Genomic DNA, 19,586 nt, shown 5'->3' on the forward strand with positions numbered 1-19,586 from the left:
ATTGATAGATTATTATAGAGTTTTCAATCAATCTCTTATTGCGTATAAATAACATCCTCTGAGAAAGTGCATTAAGCGTATTACAATACTTCTACCTTACCAAGCAAAGCTAACATTATATAACAATGTCAACAAAGGGTGACAAAGTGCAAATAAATATGGATTATATTATTCCACCTCCAGATAAAGAAGAAGAGCTATTGTCTAAATTAGTATTTGGTGATAATACTGACTTTCAATCGAATTTGGCTAATTTTGATTTAGATTTCCTATCCAATGATCATGTTGATGTTGATGTTCAGTCAGATGCAGGCAGTGAAGATGATAGTGAAGCAGAGTTGATCAATAATGTGAATGATGATCAACTTTTTTTTGTCGATGATGGTAATGATCGTGTTGATAATGGAGATGAAGATAAAATGGATGTTGATTCAGATGTGAATGCTTCTTTAGAAGATATATCTTCTGAAGATGGAAATAGTGATGCATGGGAAGATTCTGATGATGAAAGAATTAGAATTGACATTACGGCATCTAACAAGTCTAAGAAGCTTAGAACTTCATATGCGCAATCACAAATTAACGGTAGCGATTATGTTCACCGTTTAAGGGCTCAATTTGAAAGAATATACCCAAAGCCAAAATGGGTTGATGACGTTTCGGAAGAGAGTAACAGTGACAACAGCGACGCTGGGAATTCTGATGATGAATATGAAAAGGTTATAAATGGTGATATAAACGCTTTATCTAAAATATTAGAGTCCAGTTATCAATACAAAGATATTTCAAATTCTATACTGTTGCCTAAAGGAAAATTAGATATCATCCGTCTAAAAGATGCAAATGCTGCACATCCTTCCAAATCTGCAGTTCAATCATTATCATTTCACCCTAACAAACCGCTTCTGCTGACTGGTGGTTTTGATAGAACATTAAGGATATATCACATAGATGGTAAAAATAATCATTTAGTATCCAGTTTATACTTGAAGGATACTCCAGTTCAAACCTGTACATTTTATGTTGCACCAAACAGTGGGAATTCAAAGAAAGTAACGCAGCAAAACATTTTCACTGGTGGTAGAAGACGCTACATGCATTCGTGGGACTTATCCACTCAACTAGTCCATAATCAAACAGCAAATACCTCAACTTCTAGAATTGAAAAAATTTCTAGATTATATGGTCATCAAGATACTCAAAGATCTTTTGAAAAGTTCAAGTTAGGACATTTTTATAATTTTACGAGTAATGAAACCCATGGTATTATTTTATTGCAAGGTAATAATGGTTGGATTAATATAATACATGCAACTACTGGTGTCTGGTTAACTGCTTGTAAGATTGAAGGTGTTTTGACCGATTTCTGTATTGATTATAAACCGTTAGCGGGCTCTAAATTCCAAACCATTTTAATTGCAGCTAACACTTCTGGTGAAATATGGGAATTCAACCTAAGTAAAAATAATGAAGTACAAAGAAGATGGAAAGATGCAGGTGGCATGGGCATAACTATAATCCAAGTTGGTGGCGGTACAAATACTGCAAATTTTTTCCCTGTATCTTCAGGGAAGATAAAGACCAATACATGGTTAGCCATTGGAAGTGAGAGTGGTTATGTAAATATTTATGACAGAAGAAATAAGTTTGAAAACATCCAACCTGTCGCTTCTCTGGACCAATTAACAACCACAATTTCTTCATTAGTATTTTCTTCAGATGGTCAAATATTGTGCATGGCGTCAAGAGCTGTCAAAGATGCATTGAGATTGGTTCATTTACCTTCATGTACTGTATTTAGCAATTGGCCAACAAGTGGTACTCCATTTGGCAGAGTCACTAGCGTTGCATTTTCTTCACGTAGCGAGATGCTTGCAGTTGGTAACGAACAAGGTAAAGTGAGATTATGGAGACTAAACCATTATTGACTTAATTTATAGACAACGATATAATTTATACTGAAATTGTATACCTAGTATAAGACTATAATAATAATAGCATACATTTCAAGTCTTTCTGCAATCCAGTATGTGTAAAAGAATAACAAGATATTCCAGTTTTAGCTGAGAGTATCTTACTTAGTAACAAGATAAATTAAAAAGGAAAAATAGAGCTCGCACTCAGGATCGAACTAAGGACCAACAGATTTGCAATCTGCTGCGCTACCACTGCGCCATACGAGCTCACTAATTACCTAATATTTAGTGATATCAGGTCGTCTTACGTCCCTAATTGACACAAGAACATAATCTCATCGAGAAAAACCCATATAAGAATTAAATACTGTCAGAATTATTGTAGTGTATGTGACAGAACTAAGAGTTTATGACACTTTGAGTCCAGAACTAATAGATCACTTACTAATGGAAAGAAGGTCTAGAACAATCTTCCAAGTGGTAGGTGAAAATTTCTCACTACAATGTAAATGGCTACGCGATAAACACAGATGTACAATACAGCACTAAAGATCTTAGGAGGATGAATGAACATGTGTACGTGTTCATTCAACTGTCAGTTCAACTCATATATAAGGAGGGCTTCTAACTCTATATAGAATAGTTTAAATACACTAATAAAGGACCAATCGATTATTTAACTATAAAGAAGATGGACTATACTAGAGCAACTGAAGTGGCTAATGACACTAACTTAGATGTTGGAACTACCCAACATAAGCTTGTTTCTCCACAAATACCTTTGTCAGGTCACATAGATTCTGAATTGGAAAATAAATTATACTCAAGTATTGTAATATAAAGCTCCAAGAAGTCGAATTACTAATTATGATTACTAATTGTGGAAAAACAAGCTTATATTGGTTAGTATCAACGTCTATGTTAGTGCCGTTAGTCACTTTAGTTGCTTTCGAGCAGTCCATCTTCTTAATAGTTAAATAATCGATTGGTAATTTATTAATATATTTAAACAATTCTATATAGAGTTAGATGTCCTCTTAATATATAAGTTATCTCATACTTGAATGAACACAGTACGTGTTCAGTCGTTCTCCTAAGGTCTTAGGTGTTGTATTGTACATCTGTGTTTATCACATAGCCATTTACATTGTACTGAAAGGTTTTCATCTATCATTTGAAAGATTGTTCTAGAACCTTCTTTGCCATTAGTAAGTGATCAATTGGTTCTGAACTCAAGTGTCATAAACACTTAGTTCTGTCACATACACTACAATAATTCTGACATAAATAGTGACAGAACCAAAAGTATAAATAAGCGACCTATTTATACATATAGTATTTGAAATAATGATGTAACAATTTTATTGTGTATTACACAGTATAATAAAAAGAATAAGCTTTGTTGAATATGAAAAGAATAATTAAATAACCAAATCAGCGCTTCTCATCCTTTCCAATATAATAGTCTGTCTTATATCTGTCCATGTATTATATTACATTCCTGTCATAGATCTGTTTATTATACTGCCCATATTGCAATATTAAGAAAAGTGATCTTAGGTCTCTAAGAAGTCAGAGACTCGGAAATGGCACTGGATGTACAACTGCCTATACGATACCAGCGTTAAAAAATGACACTGGGCATATAACTGAATATAGGCCACTAGATATTCCTTCTTTAGGAATTTATGACTAGAAATCAGCGATGCTGATACCTGCAAGCATAAAATGAACAAAAGTTCTGATACATAAATAGTATTGTAGAACCATCAATCTACCATACCTGTCTAGTTCGTCGATATCATTTCGTTGGGCAGAATGTTAGACTGAAATAACATACAGATATAACCCCCGGTAACCAATAGATAAGGGATTCATTGATCTTTTGGTCCAAGAAACGAGACATATTGATCTGAATATATAATCTAGTTTAACATCATTAATATATTAAACGATGAACATATCATATCTATTAAACAAAAATGAAAATTTAATTATTAATGTTTTGCTATTATTATTTAACGTTTACAGAATTTGATGTATTCTGTATTAATTAATCACAAATATTTTTTTAAAAGTGCTGGAAAAATGAATAATCATAACAGATATAAATTTACTTCTACCTGTTAAGGACAATGCTATTGATTCAGAAAGCAACCAGTTGTAGATTAGCCAAGCGTATAATACTATTGGTAAACAAATATTTTTATAGAATCAAGATACATACGAGATCTAAATTGAATGTTCCAGTGAAATGAATGAACTTATACAAAAGTTACAGGTATAGAAGACAAGCAATTGTTCACATCATTGGTTGCATATATTATATATTTCTATATAGATTACCTATAGGGAATTGGTCGATTAATGTTACTAAAATATGTCCGCTTTGAATAACGTTAGTACTGATTAGAATAGCAGCACCTTGGATTCTGAAGTTGCAAATAGCTATTCGAGTATTGCGCAAGTTCCGTGTATAAGTACTGAGTCACATATAACTATTTCAAGTTGTTGAGACAGTTAGGGTTTAGATAGTGACAAAATGACGAGTATTGATTCTTTTCGTCTTCACTCACCTTCACCACTCTCTGAGATCGACATTATTCTACCAAGAAATATTTGAATTAATATAATTTCCATAATTTTAATTATATTTTTCTGTAGGAATATGACTTTCTACTCTCTCAACGTGCCCAACTAAACAACCACCTCCACTTTAATATGTATTTATAGATGGGTACAGTTAATTATTCAGAGCCCCCAACTATAGTTACATCGTTGTCACTATTTATGTTATTTATTTCCTCTGGCATTCCCTCGTCAACGAAAATACTCGGATAGTTGCAGTCATCTAAAACTTTGGCAACCAAGGGCTCATTATCAGTTGTAAAATTAATCGAATATATTGGCTCCCTTTTCTTACTTTTCTTATACACTCTGTAGCGTCTGTCTCCTGCGAATCCAATTTTATCCATAGCAACTTTACTATTGTTGTCGTCGATTTTATTATTTACAGCAAAAGTGTGAACCTCATCTTCTAAGTGGGTTTTATCAATCTTGTCGGATTGGAGTGAAGTTATCTGATGTTTTAGTCTAGAAATTTCAATCTGTAAAGAATTGACAGTTACTTGAAGGTTTTCCACAATATCTAAGATATCGTCCATATTGTCACCCATTATTTACCAATTTGGCAGGTAATCTCTCAGTAGTTATGGAAATAGCCAGTTAAGATCTTTTAAATAACCTTTACAGTAGTTTAGTTATAATGACGACGTATAGCTAAAGGATAATTACATTTAACCATTGCCTTTATCTTTATTTATTCCAGAATCCCTATGTGTTATAACCCTTTCCATTGTCTTTTTTAAATATATTTCCCTTTTACAGTAAGGAGTCTATGTTAACACTTCCTAAATGGCATACAAAGCTATGGAGAATTTTCTTTCTCAAACACCTGAAAATCTAAATACTAAACTTGAAAATATTGGCACCATATACATAAAGTTGGCTGGTTGACCTCAACTACTGTTACAAGAATATTGTTGCGACTAAAGCATTTCGAGACTTGACCAAAAATTACCATTGCAATATAGAGCCACTTTTTTGGTCAGTTTTGACAATGCCTATACCCATTCAATAGTTCTACACACCTGACTGCATGTGTCTATTATCTCTAATATATCTATGACCATGTTTGTTGTAGGATACATTACTTTATATATATATATATATATATATATAACTGAGCGGGTAGGATCGTGTCATTTCCAGATCTTTAGATTTGCCTTTTCACCATATATAAAGATCAGCGGCTTAAGGGGAAAGGAAGTGACACTAAAAAAAACAACCTAATAGACATAAATATATAAAGTAATATACATTTACATTGGTTATGATTGTTATACTGTTTTTGAATTCATTAACTCTATAATATATATAGATATAGTAAGTCTAAATACATATACCAATTTATTATAACTACAATAATTTACAACTTCAAAGAAAGAAAAGACTACTCATCTATTTAAAAGAAGAAATGACTAAATTCAGTATTTATGAAATCCTAGACTACGTTAATTATTTGATTCCTTTCAAAAATCATCACAATAAAGTACTTATGGATGACGAGGGTAAACCAGGAGAAAACGATCACCTTCGTATGGCAACTATAAGTGATGATTATGTAAATATTTATGGGCAAAAATTTACGAGATCTGTCCCTAAGCATTCAGTAACCCATAAAAAGGAAAATAAAATAGAAAAATCCTTTATAAAGCGTACCAGTTATAAAGTAAGGGACAGGAATAGAGTTAAACCATACGAACCTGATGCTAATGCAGATTCAACGGAATTTGAGAAATTTAATGATAAAGTACATCGCCAGAATAAATATAACTTAAGGAAACAATGGCACAATAACTATAAAAAAAGAAGAAGTTATTGAAGCAGCATTTATTTAAAAATTTCGAGGGTAAGCATTAAACACGTTCTTTAATATATATATATCATCTGATATAATTTAAGTAATTTGAAACAATTTGAGTATTATAATGCGTCTTATTTTATTAGTGTATAGGAATAAAAAATATACAATAAGTTTATCTATTAAACGTAATTCGTATATATATAATGGGTCATCACCAAAAGCTGCCACTTCATCATCAATGATTACACATAAACCTCAATATTGGATATCATTTTACTTAAAATTATGCGCTCTATTATCTTTTTTGTAATGCAGCATTTACTTCACGTATGTTTTTAAATCTTGAATCTTCTTCGTCTTCACGACTTGAATCAGAATCACTACTTGTGCTATCAGTACTACCGTCAGAGCTGCTGCTAGAGTCACTTTCTTTTGATAATTGAATATTTAGTTTTTGTACAGATTGTGAAGATAACAAATTCTTAACTTTTCCTGAAGGTTGCATTTCAATCGTATCCTTAGTGGCATTAGAAACAGATTCTCTTCTGTTTGTGGGAGTAAATGCAGCAGATATGTTATTTGCAGAACTAAAAGCTGGGGGAATGTTATTAGTAGTATTAGTAGGTAGTTTACTATTTGTCTTAGTATCATTATTTGCCTTCTTATTTGATGTATAAGCTATAGGTGGTATACTATTAGAAGGCATAGTGGTAGATGATTTGCTGCTAGAAGGTATAGTGGCAGATGGCTTGATTATAGAAGGCATAGTAGCAGATGGTTTGATGATCGAAGGCATAGCGGCAGATGGTTTGCTGTTTGTTGAACGAATAGTAGGCGGTTGATTTTTCGAATGTACAGCAGGTGGCTTATTCATAGAATGCACAGCTGGTATTTTATTAATCGAAATAGGATTCATACTTTCGTTAGTCGTCTTATCGAATACATCATTCACTTCTGAGTCAATCTCAGATTCCAAAAAACTAGGCTTCCTTAATATTTGAGGAACTGTACTAGTATTAGATTCTTCGAATACAGGTATATTGTTGTTCTTTTTTGAAAGGATTGGTGCCTGAATATTTAGTTCAACTTCACGATTTGGAAGCGAGGCCACTCCCCTCGAAGTATTAGCAGGTGGTTGAGACCCTGGTATATCCTTTGGAGTTGGTTTTGTGCTGCTACTAAGTGATTCATTTTTTTCAGATATAATCTGCTTTGGTATAATATTTTTATCTGTGTTAGCTGTTGAGGTGTTTGGATCTGAAGTGATTACTCTAGTATTTAAATCATGAATATTCAATTTTTTAATTTCGTTATTTTCGCGGACAACAATATTATGGTTTTGATGTGGCACTTTACCAGTAGCAGATTGTAAACGATCCTTATCTCCATCTGCTTCAACATCACTAGCTATTCTATCAGACTCATTGCCGCTGGAAGATTCGGAATCAGATTCAGAGGTTGAATCATTATCTGCATTAAATTTAGATATTGTTTCATATCTTGTCGAAAGTTTTTCGGCTGCTCTTCTTGCCGCATTTCTTGGCAAACGTGTAGGCAAAATATTTCTAGGGTCTGGTTTTGAATTATCAATATCCTTATGTAAAACTGTAGTGTATGGTTTTTTGTTGCTTGTACCCTTTAAATTTTTAAAAGGCCTATTTAAATCCAATTCATTTCCATCAACCATACTTAATATTTCATGTTTACTGAAATTGTTTGGTTTTTCTTTCGCTTCAGAAGTTATGTTATTCAGGGTCACATTCTCAAGTTTATTTATGAATTTATTGGAATTTACTAAAGATTTTTCAAGATTGATATTTCCTTTAGTGTCTGGTTTCAGAGTTTGTGAGCTATTACCATTTTGTTTAGATTCTTCCTCTTTATCATCTGAACCTTTAACATTCCCCTTTTGTTTAGATTCTTCTTCTTTATTGTTTAAACCTTTAACATTCCCAGTTTGAGGGAGCTCAGCTAATTTAAAAGTTGAAGAGTCACTAACTTGATCACTTATTTTTGCCCTATTATTATTTTTAATATGACTTGGTGCTGGGGATCCATTCTCAGTCGGACGTTGCATATCTTGTACAATGATATTCTGTTTAACTTCTATGCTAGGAGATGATTCTGAATTTATACTAGAAGATGAATCAGACATATAATCAGAATCAGAATCAGAATCAGAATTATCAGGAATATATGGTTTTTTCATTGGAATTCTATCAGGTTTAGGTGGTAAAATAGTTGAAGGACTAGATGGACCTTCATGTAATTGTTTTTCAACTTCTGATAATTTTGGCTCGGGTATAGATAGCATACCTGATGTAATTCTTGAATCGTTTAATGCAATTTTGTCATTACCTTTGCATACGGTTGATATCGATCTAGTATTTGCAAATATAGACGACTTGGCATCAAGACTGGAATATCTTTGTTCTGACATGACTTTTTGTCCTGTTAAGCAAACTCCATTGGGCATCGATGCGTTCCTTATTGGTGTCCCCAAGAATATTCTCTGCTGTTTAGCTTTTACTGGATCTACTGTTTCTGATTTTGAGACCGTATCATCCTCAACTAATGACTTAATTTTTTTTGTGCTATCAAAATCTGAGCTAATTCTAATAGGCGGAGATTGAGGTTGATGTGGAGGTGGAAGAAATGATCTATCCATAGCTTCCATGTCATTATTGTCATTGCCATCGTCAACATTTTCATTTTCATCATCAGAATTATTTAAATGCTTATTTGTACGCGAGTAGATCTGGTGCACTAAAGGTGTTGATATTCTCATCGTATTGCTCGTTAAACCATTTCTTATAATATTATTTCCTGAACCTTGTCTCTTCTTGATTACTGTGATCCCACCATTTGCGTTTGAGTAGCCATTCTGAGTATTGACAGGTGCAGCTTGTAATGGTTGATAAGGCGGTATTTGTGTGTTTATTGATGTCCCATTATTTATTTTTTGCTTCTTGTTCGATGAAAATAATGATGATGGTGAGGTTATGTTTATGTCATTTTTTAGTATAACTTTTATAATATTATCGGTGACAAAAACGTCTTTTACTATAAAATCCGGATCTAAATCACAATTATTAATATCTTGTAATGACAAAATATCAATTTCGTTTTCTCCACCTGGATATAATTTCAAACATTTAGTGACAATTTCATTAGAAACCGTCAACAGTGTATTGTCTGGTTTTGTAAACAATAGAAACTTCTTATAATTTGGAAATAACAGAAGGAGATTTGTATTAGGCATCGAATTGTATGGATTGAATATCATAGAATTATAAGAACTGCCTATCATGGAATCATTTGAATTTGGTTTGTTAATATTTTGATCATTTCCATAACCCGTGAATCCCGAACCATTGAAGGGAGCTTTATTCAACGTTGCGTTCTCATTATTAATATTCAGATTGTTTATAAATGCATTTGATGAAGTCACTCTATAGTAAGAATTATCAATCGAATTTGGGGGTATTAGGATTACCTGTATTTTGTACATCATTTTTTAAAAATATTGGTTTCTTATGCAATTTTGTTTTGGATCGATGGCAAAAGAGATTAGAGCAAGGAAAGGCAATTACATAAACTATGCAATCACTGCGATGGAGTCGTTCTTAAACAAAGTATAGTTGCATTAATATCCTTCCGATGAACATGTTTTCATCAATAGTTATTAACAATAGTTAATTATCTACAAAGCGTTTGTAAACAATACCTGAAGGATTAGCAAATTTGGCGCGTGTTCGTGCAATATGACCCTGCAGGTTATGATATGCCCTGGCGCTAGTAGTATCTTTAACAAGCTAAGGTACTCTGACAGTAGGTATAAGGATGTTTATGTGAAGAAACTGACAGTCAGCATTGACTTTCAGCACATTATTAACTAACAGATAACAGTTCAAGTTCACTGTTTTGTTTGTGCCCCTGCGAAGTCATACGAGGAAATCCGACATCCTCGAAACATTATATCAATTGTGAAAAGTTTTAGATTATTTAAATGGATCTAGTTACATATATTTAAATATTCTAGCACCTTATTCAATCTGTTGAAGGAAGAGAGTTTCTCTTTGTATATTTTCTTTTTTTAATTTGATTAAATTTCAAATGATAGGTTTCATAATCGTCTATGATATATTTAAAATGTTTATTGAAATTGTCGACGATTGTAGAATTATCTATATTTTTAGTAGTTAACTTTTTGTGGATTCTATTGATCTTATTTTTGTCATGCATTGAGTATTGTGGGACTGGTTTTTCATAAAGGTAATTGATGTCCAACTCGTTTTCATCTTGTGAAGTGTCACCTTCACAGGTCTTCAATTCCTCAATATTTTCTTCTAATATCGATGCTGCTGAGGAATAAGATGAGTCTATGCTCGGGGAACGGCTGCCTAGACCTGCCATTCTATTGTAGTATTCTAGAAAAGTTGCTTTTAATTTTATTTTATTTTGTAAGACTCTTGTTTTCAAAATAGATAGAATGATCAAACTCCTATAGACAAGCAATTTCCCTTCCGAGTCGACATCATTGCCCGTGCAAACTGATTTTTTCTCTTCAAGGTTCATCAACTCGAGAAAAAACCCCCAAAACGAGTCCATGGCGCCCTTCTCAGCCCAATTGAAGTCAATGCCTCTTATAAAGTTGCGCCATTCTTCACGATCCAAATACTTCCCGCAACGTCTGTCGCTCAAGAAGCGATCTACACTGTTGCGTTCCACATTAGCTTCTTTATCCTCGACTACATTGCGGCTATAAAACGAAGCAATAGCATCGTTAACGTCCCACGAGCCTTCTGATTTCCAAAGGTACAGAGACCGGTTGACTTCATTGAACTCTAGGATATAGAACAGATCGTCAGCGCTGCGTGTGTTTGAGTATATCTTCAGATTGTCAGTGATAGTCATGCATGTCTGCAACTCCAGGTAGTAGTTATCCTGCACCTCTTGCATATAAGCAGCCAATGATTCCACAGATCGGAAGGTGTGAGTGCACGTGAGCTTGATTCTTGGTTTGTTCTCACCAGCGTACAGATACAGCAGTTCGTTGACGGCCATTGTGCGGTTTACCTGTATGAGCTTATTTGCATATGCTTGTTTGCATGGGCTGTATGTGCATCTACTTATGCATACGTGCGTGTTGATATATTAGGGATGGCGGCAATCTCATGTTTCTTTTCGATTGCGCACACTAGCTGTAACGCTGTTCTGTTGTCTCTCGCCATTGTGAGAGAGCGCCAACGAGGCCGGGTAAACTGAAAGATCCCAATAACCCGTCACGTGTTAGTATTGTTTTTGGAACAGCTGTGTGTTCGGGTAAAAACGGTTACCCGACTGTTACACAATGCGGGTAACAGGACACCTTCCCCAAACAGCAGTACAAGAAATGAAAAAGGAAAAGAAAAAGCGATCACGAAACGAGAGGCCCCCACACCGCTGCATCACGCCATCCTCATTACCTGGGAATGCCCAATGCCAAAGTTAGTATCAGAATCGGAACGAACAGCAAGTGGCCACTGTGTTTTCTTATCGGGCAACTGCCAATTTCGTTTCGTTTCGTTTTGTTTCATTTCTACTTCGTATCATAACGCTCCCGTAGCGCATCGGACCACCCCATCGAGGCTCATGAACGCTCTTACCCATCGCTCCCCTCTGTCGTCGTTTCCAACTTATTCAGTCAACCAACCAGACGCTAAACTGACCCGAACGGAACCGAACTGAACTGAACTCACTGACTGTCCGTTACAGAACTCCGTGTGCTTGCGTTAATTTAAGCAGTCGCTTCTATACCCCATCAGGTAAAACAATTGGATCACGGTATTCCCTATTCAGGTATAATCTCAGATACACACGACTTGACAAGATACGATACGTTATACCGAAAATGCACTGGCCACTACTAGCTATTACTGCATGTGTCCCTTTCAATTCGCCGAAACCGAAATATTTTTCGTATTCGAGCTCTTTTAATATATCGTCTCTATTGTGTATAGAGTTCGAGAGTGTGAGCAGCAAGAGAGCAAATGCAATCGTTGGTCTAGCCGTTGCCGACTTGGGACATGATACCCATTTAGGTTGGCTAAGTGTTGCCATCCTCTTTAGTTGAAAGTGGGCTGTAGCTGCCGTAAATGTACTATGTGGACACAGTAGTTCGTAACCTCGAGGAATTTTTCACTTGACAAAGCACTCTCTCCATATCGTTCAATAGACCCTGGAGCGACATAAGTACATGTATCTTCATGTCTGGAGACATTTATATAAATACATCTGTCTTATTCCATGATCGAAGGTATTCGTCTTTCTGTCTACTCTTATTTATGTACTCTTGACCACATATGCACACACAGGTAACCATAGCCGTATTCGAGTAGAGTGGAGTTCATTCATTTATTCTTTTAGAACCTTTTGCTGCTTCAATCCCTTCCTTTCTGCACTATTTTAAGCCAATCATTTATATCATTATTTTTTTCTAATTTGCAATGAAGCTATCTAATTTAACTATCGCTGCCGTTGCTTCTGCCGCTGCCGTTGCTGCTGCTCCAGCTGTTGTTGTTGAGCACGTTCACGCTTCTCCAACTATTACCGTACAAGGTTACGTCTACTTCGAAAATGGTGTTGCTCAGACCAGCTACACCACCATCGATGATTCTACCAAGACTCAAGCTGCTGCTGTCGCCGCTGCTGTTGTTCCAACTTTGGTCGCCAACGCCAACGTCGCTGACAGCACCAGCTCTACTTCAACTTCCACATCCACCACTACTCTAACCCAACAATCGACTACCTCTTCTTCAACCACCACCACCGAAGTTGCCGCTCCATCCACCAGTTCCACCTCCACTCAAGCTGCTGCTCCATCCACCTCTTCTACCGCTCAAGCTGCTGCTACTACCGCCGTTGCCACCACTGACAGCAGTCTATCTGACTTCGCTAACGAAATGTTAAACGCTCACAACGCCAAGAGAGCTTTACATCAAGACACTAACTCTCTAGAATGGTCCTCTGATCTTGCAAGTTACGCTCAAAACTACGCTGACAACTACGATTGTTCCGGCACTCTAACTCACTCAGGTGGTAGTTACGGTGAGAATTTGGCTGCTGGTTACGACGGTGCAGATGCTGTCGAAGCCTGGTACAGTGAAATCTCCAGTTACGACTTCTCAAACCCAGCTTACTCTTCTTCCACCGGCCATTTCACTCAATTGGTATGGAAATCTTCTACCCAAGTGGGTTGTGGTTTCAAACAATGTAACAACGACTGGGGTACCTACATCATTTGTTCATACAACCCAGCTGGTAACTACATCGGTCAATTCGCTGAAAACGTCGGCAACCTATTATAAACGGGTTTTGAGTAATTAGCAAGATCTATATATGTATAAATTGCGACTATGTGGGTCTGTTTTTTATTAACGTTTCAAATTTGATTCAGGTAAATCTCATTTGCATACATTTAAAATATTATGTTCTTCATCTTTCTTTTCTCGCAGAGAAGTTATTAATTTAATTCCGATTTATGAAGTAAAGTTCTTCACAAAGAGTGACTTGGAAAATTGTTTCCAAGTCACTCTTTGTTTTATATTCTCTTCTTATGTAATCTCTATAAGCTTATAAGAAGTACACACAGTTTACGGATACCAATATATATATATAAATAACACTATGGAAAATTTCTGCACTGCTCCTGAGGCAACATTAACCTTTGAATCATGCCATATCTTTCTTTCTCTCTGTCTAATCAACTTGCAGCAACTCTGTCAGCAACTTGCAAAACTCGTTTACACTGTGTAAGCGCATTCTTAAATGCGAACTCTTTGATGTTTACCTCAAACGCGCTACGTGTTCAAAATTAGCGATGCTTGTAACAAACTCATCTTGAAATATATCGATGAAATCTATTGGGGACAGTGTGGTCACAAATGATTCCAAGATAACAACACACTGAATAGAGGGGAGTAGAGGAATTTTATGAGACTCGATGAATTCGTAAATGGAGGTTCAAGGCATTTTCTAATATCAATACTACCTTACGTGGCCATCTGCCAAACTCCTGATAACTACAACACACACGCGTATATGTACATGCAGTGTAATAGTTATTGTATCAATATACTTCTTGATGGTTGACTTTGATATATATATACATATCTAGATAACAGTAATAACAATACAGTATAATATTCCAATTACTTAGTCAGCAAGTCAATAGTTCATTCAAGAAATAGTAGGAACTTATAGACAGATTCTAAGCCTTTCCATCTTTATCCCCATTACAAAACCTTTCGAATTTTTATTCGAATATTCTGAACCAATTAATTGAAAGAGTTATCGTAGATTCTCTTCCTTTTGGTTTAACTACTTATTTGCAATCGTTTTATTTCCCTTACCACCAAGTCTCACAAGAACAATGGCTGGCTATCCAAAATTGAATGCCAACACAGCTTCTGAATTCATTGGCGAAGCTTCTCCAGCTCTGTCATTAAACTCAGGAACCCCTACCCGTGCTTCAATCTCAATTGATACCACTGAAGTTTCGGCCACTTCTTCAATCTTCAATCCTGAGAATGAAGATGACATCGAGGACTTCAGTGAAGAAGAGATCATTGAAGAAGTCATTCCAGTTGAAGAAATTCCGGTTGAGGAAGCTCCTGTTGAGGACGCTCCTGTTGAGGACGCTCCTGTCGAGGAAGCTCCAGTTGAAGAAGCTCCAGTTGAAGAAGCTCCTGAAGAACAAGTCTCTCCTTCTGAAATCATTGTTGATCAAAAGGATGCTGTAATTCAAGCACCAAAGAAGGTTTCAATCAAGGACTTACCAACCCTAGCTTCTAATGTTGATATTCCAGTTTTCTCAACTGGTTGGGGTTCAAATGTCAAACCAAAACAAATCGATACTAAAGCAATGAAATCACTAAGTGGTTCTTTCCCATCTGCAGCAGCGGTTGAGGCTAAGCCAATGCGTTCAAAGCACATTCAAGAATCATTTAAAATCAACGGTGACACTTCATCTAAGTCTAATAAAGTTAATTACACTGAAATTGCTTCCTCGGTTAAAAAACAATTCAAGGTTTCTATCGAGTCAACAACCTCTGCTACTGGTCGTCTTATTATTGTCTCAGGTAATAGCGATGATGTCATCAATGCCAAAAGAATATTATTAAAGAGATTAGAAAAACCTGTCAATGTCGAATTACAAGTTCCAACATCCTGTAAACCTGCTATTATTGGTTTAGGTGGTAGAAACATCCGTGAATTGATTTCAAAGTACCAAATTAGAATTCATATTGAAGACAAACCGATTCAAGATTCATTTGATGAAAATTTAAACGATACTTTGACGAACATTGAGTTATATGGTGACTCTGCCTCGGTTGACTTAGTCAAAAAGAACATTAATACTACTGTTAAGGAGGAAACTAAAAATGCTACTTTCAGAGTTCCAGTAGAAAACAAATCACTGATTGCTTATATTAACATTAAAGATGTAAACGATGCTAAAACACATTCATCTATTAAAGTTCAATTTAACGAAAAGAATGAAGAATTTACTATCAGTGGTTCGCGTGAGGAAGCAAAGGAAGTTATGAATGAAGTTAAAAGTTATTTATCTAACTTATCCGCTTCTATCGAAGAAGAAAATATTAAAATTCCTTACAAGTTCCAAGTCTTAATTGATGCATATGAAATTAGAAAGACCTTTAACGTTACAGTTGAATTTCCAAAAACTCAAGAAGAGGAAACTGTGAGATTTGTTGGTCCAAAGGATAAAGTCAGCGAAGCAATTAACTTTGCTAGAACTACTTCAAAGGACTACTTAATTGAGGTTCTTGATATCTCAAGATCACATAGTAACAATCTGGAACATGCAAAGAGACTGGTCTTATTATTTGAAAAGTATAACTCATTAAAAAAGATTGCTGCTGAATATGAGGGTGTTAAATTCTATCTTCCATCTTTCCAAAAGTTTGAAAATTCTAAATCAGTTGAGATAATTATCACATCCTTAAAAGATAGTTCAAAACTATTGAAATTTGCTCGTAAGGAAATAATTAATTTGGTAGATGGTATTTCACCAGCAGACCTTTTGATTATTGACGATATTGAATATGAATTATTCCACAGAGAAACTTCAACCATTCTTGAAGCCAACACTGACATAGTTAAATTTATTCAATTAGGTGATGTAGCAACCGGTAACAATGAAATCGTTTTAGCAGCCTATAATGAATCAAATGATTTTAAACCAGCTGCTGATGAAATTAAATCTATTTTGGAAAAATCCAATAAATCCTTGGACAAGATCCGTGAATCTCAACATTCGTTAGCTAGCGAAACTTTGATGATGGAGAGTAACCTTCAAGATGAATTATTGAACTCTAATTCTAAGCCATATTTACTTATTGATGAAGAAATCGAAAAACATAATGGTAGCATTCAAATTAAACTTCATACTCCTGATTCCGATTCAGTCCTTATTAGAGGGCATGAAAAATCTATTAAATTAGCAAAGAAGTCCCTAAGCATGATTATAGAGAATCCCGAGAGAAAGCATAATGAAGTTATCGATGTTCCCGCTGATGTATTATCAAGATTTATTGGTGTTAAAGGCGCTAATATCCAAGCTATTCGTTCAAAGTATGACATTACCACTCAATTTGCTGATGCTGATACGAAACCACAATCCAAAGAACCTATGAAGGTTACATTGATTGGTATCCAATACAACGTTAAGCGTGCCGTTGAATTTATAAATACTGAAATTAAGAGATGGTCTGACATCATTACTAAAGAATTTATTGCTCCATTACAATATCATGCTGCATTAATTGGTCGTAGAGGTGCTAATTTAAATCATCTACAAAATAAATATAGTGTGAACATTAACTTTCCAAGGGAAAACACAGTTGTTACTATCAGAGGTCCATCTCGTCTTGTCAATCAAGCATACGATGAATTGCACGATTTATTGGAATTCGAAATGAAAAATAGTAATAAGGTTGTCGTTAAGGTGCCAGTTGCGCAAATTTCCAGAGTTATTGGTAAGAGCGGTCAAATGATTAACGATTTGAGAGCTGCTTATGGTGTCGAAATGGACTTCATTGAAGAAACTAATGACTTGGCTAGTTTAAAAACAGACCAAGTTCAATTAGAAATTGTTGGTACCAAAGAGGCCATTAAGGAAGCTTCCGAGAAAGTTACTTCTATTCTATTTAACAGCACAAACTTCACTACCGAAAATATTGAAGTTGATCAGAAATACTATAAAAATATAATCGGTCAAAATGGTGCCACCTTGAGAGATATTATTTTCAAATCCGGAGGTGATCACTTGAGTATGACTAGACCTATTAACATACCTAGAACAGGTGCCAAGGAAACTCATATTACTGTACAAGGTCCAAAGGAATTCGTTAAAAGAGCTATCACCCATATTAAAGAAATTGTGGCTAATGCTGAAAATTCCATTACCAAAGAATTAGACATTGAGTCTGGAAGCCAAGGTGCTTTGATAGGTCCAGCTGGTACTGTGCGCCGTCAATTGGAAAGTGAATTTAAAATTACTTTACAAATTCCAAATAGAGGTGATACTAAGAGTAAAGTCAAACTGATTGGTTTACCAGAAAATATCGAAAAAGCTGAAAAGAAGATTTTCACTGAAATAATTAAAAAAAACTTTGACTTAGAAGTAAATGTACCAGCTTCTATCCATGAATTTGTATCTGAACGTGGTGCTTTTGCTCAAAGTTTGAGAATTAACCAATTTGTTAGTGTTAGATACGGATCATATACAAAGCTAGCAAATACATTAAACAACCGTGCTTTATCAATCCCAATTGATGATGTATCCGGTAACGATGATGAAAAATTAAAGTTAACTATCACTTCTGCTCCTATCTCTGCTGATTCTCAGAGAACGGAAATCATCCCATGGAGAATTAGATATGAACCAGTTGAACTTGAAGGTTTGTTAAGCGATGATTCTGAGTTCTCTTCTGATGAAGAAAAGAAGAACCACATGCTAAATTTAGCTAAACAACTTATAGAAAAGAGAATTAGTTTAGCTCCAACCGCTAACACTGTTGGCTATATTTGGGCCAAGGATACTAGTAAGTTCAACTCTGTTGTTGGACCTGCAGGTACCAGAATTATCAAGTTGAGAGATATTACTGGTTGTATTATTAACATTCCAAGAAATTCAGAAAAGATTAAGAATGTAATCTATGTCAGAGGTACTGAAAGTGATGTTAAAGCTTGTACCCAAACTATCATGGATCTCTTAAAATGATAAATCCAAAATATCAACTAATGTACACATATATATAAATATAAAAATCGATCAAAATAATCGTTTTAAACATATATTAATTTATGAATGAGAAATATAGATTAGATGAATTAGTTACTATTTCAATATGTTCAATCCTGTTATTAAATTTAATGCTTACTTTTATAAGTTCCAATTCGGGAATAATACTTAAAACCAAGTCATTCGTCCACGTTACTTGTGTTTAGTTCATATTTAAAGTTGAAATGATTTTACGGTTTCATATAAGCTGAGCTTTTCTATTCATGCGTTCATTTGCATTATTCCCCCTAACAGCAGGATGTAGGGTTTGAAGCTTGTGGCTCTTGTAATCTAATGTTGGATGTAATGTTGCTATTATCTTGGGTGCCTTTATTTGCCTGTTCTGCTTTCTTATATTCATATAATTGTTCACCAATCTTTTGGAAAACTTCTTTTACATTATAACCTGTTTTTGCACTAACTTCATAAAACAACAGATTTTCGTCATTTGCCCAATCCTTAGCCTCTTCAAATTCAATTTTTCTCTTTGTATCATCTTCTTCACATATGTCAACTTTATTCCCAACCAAACATATGACTAATTCCTCGTTACCTACTTTTTTTTTCAATTCTTCAATCCAACTTTTAGCCTTCATCAGCGAATCTGGAGCCGTAACATCATACACTACCAATGCTGCATTTGCATTTCTATAGTACATAGGGGCCAATGATTTATAACGTTCTTGACCAGCTGTATCCCATATCTCAAATTTAATTACTTGGTTGTTTTCCTCCAAAGTAATCGTTTGAGATAAAAATGCGGCACCGATAGTACTTTCCCTGAATTCATCAAATGAATCTTTGACAAACCTATAAACAATAGATGACTTACCAACTGAAGAATCACCTAATAAAACTAATTTGAATTGTAACATGTTCGGACAATCTTGTATAC

The 19,586-nt window shown here is 34.9% G+C and overlaps 6 protein-coding genes and 1 non-coding gene across 7 annotated transcripts; 3 read left to right on the plus strand and 4 right to left on the minus strand.

The window, feature by feature from the left end:
* Window positions 1-125: 125 nt before the first annotated feature.
* UTP18 (Utp18p) lies at window positions 126-1,928 on the plus strand (the record flags this gene model as incomplete). Its single annotated transcript, XM_003687160.1, has 1 exon — window positions 126-1,928. The coding sequence occupies one exon, from the start codon at window positions 126-128 to the stop codon at window positions 1,926-1,928; it is 1,803 nt and encodes a 600-aa protein (XP_003687208.1).
* A 183-nt stretch (window positions 1,929-2,111) lies between these two features.
* On the minus strand, window positions 2,112-2,183 carry TPHA0Itrna1C. Its single transcript has one exon. It is a non-coding gene; the product is annotated as a tRNA-Cys (tRNA).
* A 4,454-nt stretch (window positions 2,184-6,637) lies between these two features.
* TPHA0I02740 (uncharacterized protein) lies at window positions 6,638-9,856 on the minus strand (the record flags this gene model as incomplete). Its single annotated transcript, XM_003687161.1, has 1 exon — window positions 6,638-9,856. The coding sequence occupies one exon, from the start codon at window positions 9,854-9,856 to the stop codon at window positions 6,638-6,640; it is 3,219 nt and encodes a 1,072-aa protein (XP_003687209.1).
* A 536-nt stretch (window positions 9,857-10,392) lies between these two features.
* On the minus strand, window positions 10,393-11,409 carry FPT1 (chromatin-associated RNAPIII regulator FPT1; the record flags this gene model as incomplete). Its single annotated transcript, XM_003687162.1, has 1 exon — window positions 10,393-11,409. One exon carries the CDS (start codon window positions 11,407-11,409, stop codon window positions 10,393-10,395), a length of 1,017 nt encoding a protein of 338 aa, XP_003687210.1.
* Window positions 11,410-12,830: 1,421 nt separating this feature from the next.
* Window positions 12,831-13,691, plus strand: TPHA0I02760 (CAP domain-containing protein; the record flags this gene model as incomplete). The annotated part of the gene is made up of 1 exon (XM_003687163.1): window positions 12,831-13,691. The coding sequence occupies one exon, from the start codon at window positions 12,831-12,833 to the stop codon at window positions 13,689-13,691; it is 861 nt and encodes a 286-aa protein (XP_003687211.1).
* Window positions 13,692-14,755: 1,064 nt separating this feature from the next.
* Window positions 14,756-18,631, plus strand: TPHA0I02770 (uncharacterized protein; the record flags this gene model as incomplete). The annotated part of the gene is made up of 1 exon (XM_003687164.1): window positions 14,756-18,631. The coding sequence occupies one exon, from the start codon at window positions 14,756-14,758 to the stop codon at window positions 18,629-18,631; it is 3,876 nt and encodes a 1,291-aa protein (XP_003687212.1).
* A 308-nt stretch (window positions 18,632-18,939) lies between these two features.
* Window positions 18,940-19,566, minus strand: YPT52 (Rab family GTPase YPT52; the record flags this gene model as incomplete). The annotated part of the gene is made up of 1 exon (XM_003687165.1): window positions 18,940-19,566. One exon carries the CDS (start codon window positions 19,564-19,566, stop codon window positions 18,940-18,942), a length of 627 nt encoding a protein of 208 aa, XP_003687213.1.
* Between the last annotated feature and the right edge of the window lie 20 nt (window positions 19,567-19,586).

This window comes from Tetrapisispora phaffii, chromosome 9 (assembly GCF_000236905.1).
Source record: "Tetrapisispora phaffii CBS 4417 chromosome 9, complete genome".
In the NCBI taxonomy this organism is placed as follows: Eukaryota; Fungi; Ascomycota; class Saccharomycetes; order Saccharomycetales; family Saccharomycetaceae; genus Tetrapisispora; species Tetrapisispora phaffii.